Below are 7,486 nucleotides of genomic sequence, written 5' to 3' on the forward strand. Positions count from 1 at the left end.
TGTGGTAAAACGAGGCATGCGGATAACATATACCAGGCGGCAATTCTAGGAAATATATATATATATATATATATATATATATTTATGTCCTTTGATAAAGACTGTGTACCTCTTGCCTGGTATACTTACTCACCCCGGAACTATTTGCTTGCCTAACAGAATTGATATTGCGACATCCAGTGGACACATTTAGAACAGCAGTTTTATTTTTACTCTTTGCAAACTCATCTCACGCCTTGAACCTGTTTCGCCCGAGAGTCGAGGGAGGTGGGGGTCGGGGGTTAATTGTTCATATGTCTCTGATTTGCACGTCAATCAGTCTTTGGAGTAAAAGTTGGCACTTTTTTATCGGATTGATTGAGAAGTGTATTGACATCTTAAAGAATTGAATCCATGTCTTACTTTAAAAAGGCAAATGGATGGCACAAAAAGCCAAAAGGTTTGTTTCCATTGTGGTCCATTAAATATTAACCACATTCAATACATTTAATAATAAAATATATATAACCTGTAACATGTATTTAAAAATTACGTTTAAAAATGGATAAATGATGTACATATACACAGTATACAGTTTCCATTGTGATTGTCATGGCTGGGTTTACGCAGCTTGCTGCGCGGTTTGTTCTCCCGGGATGGGAGAACGGACGATTCTGGACAGGACTTGAAGGTAGGAACATATTTAGATTTTTCAAAAAAAAACTCAGAGGTACAAAACAGAAAACATCCAAGGTGCTGATAGCACTTGAAACTAGATACTTAGCGGGGCTAGGCGGCAAACAAATCTTACGCGACAATAGCTTGAAGCAAACAAAGAAGCCAGGGCGAGTGATCAACAAAGGTAGGCTTAAATAGTGTCTCTTGATTACTAACAGGTGAGTGTCCCGAACAACAGAAGCAGGTGAAAATCATAAGTAACCATGGTGACTAAACAATCTCAAGGGTGCACAACAACAGGTAGGTAGGTCTTTATTGTCATTGCAACAAGTACAACAACACTTTTGTTTACAGCACAAACCCGTTCAAGATTAGACAAACAAACAGTGTACAGGGTGACAGAAACAAACAGAAAACACAAAACATCATTCGACCACGGCTCATGACAGTGATCCATTGTGGGAACAGTTACCCAGCATCACTTATGCGTCAACGTCAGTTTTGATGCATCTCAACTTTGCCGTGAAGTGAGAAGGAGTAACCAAGCACTTGAAGCATCATCTATCTTACTGTTCAGGAAGGTTTCAGATACAGAGAAGACATGGGGTCATGAGTGGATAAGATTATGCTTCAAATAATCCAAGTTTGTATGAATACCTCAGATATTAGTGAAAGAAGCAGTGAGGAGGTCCTGGGTAGGGTGGATGTCGCCACATATGAGCAACATACCACAAACTAAACAACTAATTGGTTATATTCCCTTGTGTGTTCTCATGTGTTTTACTGCATCTGCTTTATGTGGGAACCTTTTACAGCACACTGAACAACTAAATGGTTTTTCTCCACCGTGTGTTCTCATGTGTCGACACAAAGAGTTATGATGATGAAAGCTTTTGCCACAAACTGAACAGTTAAATGGTTTTTCACCTGTGTGTGTTCTCATGTGTTGAGTCAAACGGCTATTTTGAGAAAAGCTTTTGCCACAAACTGAACAATTGAATGTCTTTTCACCTGAGTGTGCTCTCACGTGTTCAGTCAAAACCCTATTTCGAGAAAAGCTTTTGCCACAAACTGAACACTTAAATGTTTTTTCTCCTGTGTGTGTTGTCATGTGTTCAGTCAAATGGCTGTGTTGAGAAAAGCTAGTGCCACAAATTGAACAATTAAATGGTTTTTCCTTTGTGTGTGTTCTCATGTGTTCAGTCAAATGGCTATTTTGAGAAAAGCTTTTGCCACAAATTGAACAATTAAATGGTTTTTCACCTGTGTGTGTTCTCATGTGTCGCGTCAAATGGCTCTTTTTAGTAAAACTTTTAGCACAAATCGAGCAGCTCGAGCGTGTTTCACCTCTCTTCTTTGTAGAGCATTTAGAGTGTTTGTTGTCAGTGTGAGTCCTCATATCACCTTCACAGTCTGTATCGCTGCTCAAAGGTTCTTCAACCTCGTCTTCAGCCTCACTGTCTGATAGTGGAGCTAAGAGGTTGTCTACTTGTGGTTTCTCTTCATCATCTTCAGTCTTCACAGAGACAACAGTCAGTGGAAACTTGGTGTAATCAGCTTCCTCTCGTCCTAGAAGACACTCTCCCTCCTGAGTGATGCAGAGTTCCTCCTCTTCCTTTTTAATGCAGGGTGGTTGTGGAGTCTCCTGCTTCAAAGTGGAGCTCCCCCCTGACTGAGGGGAAACTTCTTCTGGATTACCCATCAGCTGCTGGACGTCTGCAAGACACAAACAACAAAAACACACTTTCTTCTATGTACTGTATGTGTATGTAGTAGTGTTGTACAGTATACTGCTACTAATAAAGTATAGCGGTACTAATCAATTAAAATCAGTATAATAGAACCTTTGAAAAGTACCGGTACCGTTCTTCCATCTGAATGCCGCTGTGTGGCGGTGACTACAGAGCCGAGGCGCATGATGTTGAGTGTGTCAAAACGCACACACAAAGTGCACACAAGCAATAACATCGTGGAGAGGAAGAAAGGCAACAAAGGACAATTCTACTGGTTAATAAAGAGGGTGTGTGAAGTGTAAATAGTGGCAGGTTGTAGAAAGTCATGTTTTTGTTATGTTCTGTTCTGTTAGTTTTGGACTCTTTTAGTTCCTGTTTGATCCTTGTGTTTGTTTTAGTTTTAGTTACCATGACGACTTATGATTTTTACCTGCCTCTGGTGTTCGGGCCGCGCACCTGCGTCTAATCAGAGGACTATTTAAGCCTGCCTTTGCCAGTCAGTCGTCCTGGCGTCGTTAGTTGGACGACGTAAGTCTCGTTTATTTTATGCAACAGTTTGATACGTTCTATATGTCCTTAGTTCATGCTAAGTGTTAGCGTCCATGTTTCCTGCAAGTTAAGTTTTTTTTGTTCATTAGCCTCTCGTGCCAAGGGCACGCTTTCCTTATGTTTGGTTCCTGTTTTTTGTGATGTGTAGGATTAATTGAGTAATAAATATGTTCCTACCTGCAAGTCCTGTCCGGAATAGTCCGTTTGCATCCTCGGAGAACAAACCTCGCAGTAAGCTGCGAAAACCATGTCGTGACAGTAGAACATTTAAAAAAAAAATTATATATATATATATATATATATATATATCCCATACATATGTGTACACACATATTGATATACTATACATAATTAATGGGACAGTGTGGCGTTTCCAGTGAGGGTTGGACTCCGCCAAGACTGCCCTTTGTCACCCATTCTGTTCAGAACTTTTATGGACAGACTTTCTAGACGCAGTCAAGGCGTTGAGGGGATCCGGTTTGGTGGCCGCAGGATTAGGTCTCTGCTTTTTGCAGATGATGTGGTCCTGATGGCTTCTCTTGGCCAGGATCTTCAGCTCTCACTGGATCGGTTCGCAGCCGAGTGTGAAGCGACTGGGATGAGAATCAGCACCTCCAAGTCCGAGTCCATGGTTCTCATCCGAAAGAGGGTGTAATGCCAGCTCCGGGTTGGGGAGGAGATCTTGCCTCAAGGAGAGGAGTTCAAATACCTGGGAGTCTTATTCAAGGTGCGACGTCTTCTGTAATGCGAACGTGTTGAAGAAGGAGCTGAGCCGGAAGGCAAACCTCTCTATTTATGGGTCCATCTCCATTCTCATCCTCACCTATTGTCATGAGCTTTGGGTTAGGACCAGAAGGACAAGATCACGGGTCCAAGAGGTTAAAATGAGTTTCCTTCGCCGGATGGCGGGTCTCTCCCTTAGAGATAGGGTGAGGAGCTCTGTCATCCGGGAGGAGCTCAAAGTAAAGCCACTTGGAGAGAAACCAGATGAGGTTGTTCGGACATCTGGTCAGGATGCCAAACGCCTCCCTGGGGAGGTGTTTGGGGCACGTCCGACCGGTAGGAGGCCACAGCAAAGACCTAGGACAAGTTGAGCGGACTACGTCTCCTGGCTGGCCTGGGAATGCCTCGGGATCCCCCGGGATTAGCTGGACAAAGGTGCTGGGGAGAGGGAAGTCTGGGCTTCCCTGCTTAGGCTGCTGCCCCCGCGATCTGACCACGGATAAATGATAAATGGGTTGTACTTGTATAGGGCTTTTCTACCTTCAAGGTACTCAAAGCGCTTTGACACTACTTCCACATTCACACACACATTCACACACACTGATGGAGGGAGCTGCCATGCAAGGCGCCAACCAGCACCCATCAGGAGCAAGGGTGAAGTGTCTTGCTCAGGACACAACGGACGTGACGAGGTTGGTACTAGGTGGGATTTGAACCAGGGACCCTCGGGTTGCGCACGGCCACTCTCCCACTGCGCCACGCCGTCCCATAAGCAGAAGAAGATGGATGGATGGGACGGCGTGGCTCGGTTGTTAGAGCGGCCGTGCCAGCAACTTGAGGGTTCCCGGTTCGATCCCCAGCTTCCGCCATCCGAGTCCCGTGGGTTGTGTCCCTGAGCAAGACCTTGGTCCTGATGGGTCATGGTTAGGGCCTAGCATGGCAGCTCCAGCCATCAGTGTGTGAATGTGTGTGTGAATGTGGAAATAGTGTCAAAGCACTTTGAGTACCTTGAAGGTAGAAAAGCACTATACAAGTAGAAGCCATTGAATATATATACACATATTATATTTATATATAATGGCCGGCGACAGCCTGACGCCAGATGAAGTCAACAAAAATAGTACTTCATCAATTAGTTGAGGTTTAAAACTACAGGATGTATTAAGTGTTTACTTTCTACAATATTCTAACAAGGCGCATAACAAGAATGCAAATGATTTACATTTTCTTTAATAGCTTTGAACTTCCCAATCATGAAAAGTTGCCAGTAATGAAATGATTCTTGTTGTTTATGAGCTGCAGTCCTCTGCAGGTTGATGTAGACATGTGGTCCAGTCTTCTCTTCACACACTGCACATCTCTTACTCTTCTTTCACTTCATTATTTTCTTTACAAAAAAACTTCTTTTGCTCTTCCACTTTCTTCATTTGACTTCTGCATTCTTTCATTTCTCTGATGTGAACTCCACTGATGAGATAGCGACTTGTCCAGAGTTTGCCCCGCCTTCCACCCAAATGCAGCTGAGATAGGCTCCAGCACACCTTGCGACTCCGAAAGGGACAAGCGGTAGTAAATGGATGGATGGATGCCGTCTTCAAGCTAACAATCATGGCGGCTCTTTGTTTACATTGTTGAAAAGTCGGCTCATTTCTATTTTAAGGACTTGAAGTTCAAACATCTTTCAAATGACAAAACGTCAAGTCACTCACCTTCATCTTCCGTCTTTATCTCCGTCGGTGATTTGCTGGAATGTTCTCTTTGACATGACGTCGCCATCTTAGCATAGCAGTAGTCGTCCATCTTCTATCACGTCTTCAATCTTCACTTCAGATATCGCTCCAAACTCAACGCACGTTTCGTGGCTTTGGGAAACACGACTTGAGATAAGTGTTGCTATATTTGCTGTGAATCATAAGACTTTTAAGATCGCGAAATCGGAAATTCTCCGAACAACCATAGCATGCGGTCCTCGTCTTTTTGCTTGGCTTCAAGTACATTTGCGCATGCGCTAAAACCAGCACTTTCCCTTTCCTACTCCGCATCAGCTGTTTTTCAAAATAAAGGCATTTTAATATTCTTTTAAAACAATGGTGAGCAAATGTATCTATCATCAAATAGTTGATAATTGCTATTTAAAAATAAATATACATATATATATATATATATATATATATATATATATATACATATGTAGATATACATGCACGTGCACAGACTTTTTCGATAGCTGTTGTTCAAAACCAGGAAAAAGGCAAACATTGAAGAAAAAAAAATCCTAATTTTAAATACTACAAGTGTTCCGTCTTCTTTGTTGAATTTATTGACAGTAGATGTAAAACCAGGACTTAGGTTCACTTTGGAATTCAACAGTGAGGTGCACTTCCTCCTTTAGACAGCGGGAGGCAGCATTGCCTACTTTACAGCGGTGGTCCCCAACCAACGGGCCGCGGCACGGTTACGGGCCGTGGTCCGATTGGTACCGGGCTGCAGAAGAATATTTTATAAATTTTTATAAAAATAAAAAAATAAAAAGTTTTATTTATTTATTGGTTTTTTTTTTTTAAGTAAATCAACATAAAAAACACAATATACACTAACAATTAGTGCACCAACAACAAAAACCTCCCTTTTTCATGACAAAAACGTGCCTTTTTCATCCATCCATCCAATTTTCTACCGCTTATTCCCTTTTGGGGTCGCTGGCGCCTATCTCAGCTACAATCGGGCGGAAGGCGGGGTACACCCTTGACAAGTCGCCACCTCATCGCAGGGCCAACACAGATAGACAGACAACATTCACACTCACATTCACACACTAGGGCCAATTTACTGTTGCCCTTTTTCATGACAAAGAAAAAATAAAAAAATAAAAAAAAATAAGGACATCCCACCACCCCCCCGCCCGGGCCGCGGGACAAATTATTAAGTGTTGACCGGTCCGCGGATACAAAAAGGTTGGGCACCACTGCTTTACAGTAATGTCCATATTAACAGGAAACAACAAGTCTTTTCAAGTCTACTTTTAGTTCGGTGATGATTGTAAACGTGTTCATCTGCTGGAATCTCACGCCTAACAAAGTATCATCGCTATGTATCGTTGAGTAGTACTTTACTATTTGACTGAGTTGCATTATTTGTTGGCTGTGATGTCATTTCAATCAATCAATCAATCAATCAATGTTTATTTGTATAGTCCTAAATCACTAGTGTCTCAAAGGGCTGCACAAACCACTACGAAATCCTCGGTAGGCCCACATCAGGGCAAGGAAAACTCACACCCAGTGGGACGTCGGTGACAATGATGACTATGAGAACCTTGGAGAGGAGGAAAGCAATGGATGTCGAGCGGGTCTAACATGATACTGTGAAAGTTCAATCCGTAATGGATCCAACACAGCCGCGAGAGTCCAGTCCAAAGCGGATCCAACACACCTGTTCACAGCGGAGCCAGCAAGAAACCATCCCAAGCGGAGGCGGATCAGCAGCGCAGGGATGTCCCCAGCCGATACACAGGCGAGCGGTCCATACTGGGTCCCGACTCTGGACAGCCAGTACGTCATCCATGGCCACCAGATCAGACCGGACCCCCTCCTCAAGGGAGAGTGGGACGTAGGAGAAAAAGAAAAGAAACGGCAGATCAACTGGTCTAAAAAGGGAGTCTATTTAAAGGCTAGAGTATACAAATGAGTTTTAAGGTTAGACTTAAATGCTTCTACTGAGGTAGCATCTCGAACTTTTACCGGGAGGGCATTCCAGAGTACTGGAGCCCGAAATGAAAACGCTCTATAGCCTGCAGTTTTTTTTGGGGCTGTGGGAATCACTAA

At 43.1% G+C, this 7,486-nt stretch overlaps 1 protein-coding gene across 1 annotated transcript; it reads right to left on the reverse strand.

The window, feature by feature from the left end:
* Positions 1-955: 955 nt before the first annotated feature.
* On the reverse strand, positions 956-7,207 carry LOC133557092 (gastrula zinc finger protein XlCGF8.2DB-like). Its single transcript, XM_061907370.1, has 2 exons — positions 7,095-7,207; positions 956-2,373 (listed from the first exon to the last, which is right to left on the reverse strand). The coding sequence occupies exon 2, from the start codon at positions 2,357-2,359 to the stop codon at positions 1,409-1,411; it is 951 nt and encodes a 316-aa protein (XP_061763354.1). The 5' UTR covers positions 2,360-2,373; positions 7,095-7,207; the 3' UTR covers positions 956-1,408.
* Between the last annotated feature and the right edge of the window lie 279 nt (positions 7,208-7,486).

This window comes from Nerophis ophidion, linkage group LG01 (assembly GCF_033978795.1).
Source record: "Nerophis ophidion isolate RoL-2023_Sa linkage group LG01, RoL_Noph_v1.0, whole genome shotgun sequence".
Classification (NCBI taxonomy): Eukaryota; Metazoa; Chordata; class Actinopteri; order Syngnathiformes; family Syngnathidae; genus Nerophis; species Nerophis ophidion.

Bases quoted from the DNA above. Each gene is read 5' to 3' on its own strand.
- LOC133557092 (XM_061907370.1), bottom strand. From the start codon at position 2,359: ATGGGTAATCCAGAAGAAGTTTCCCCTCAGTCAGGGGGGAGCTCCACT.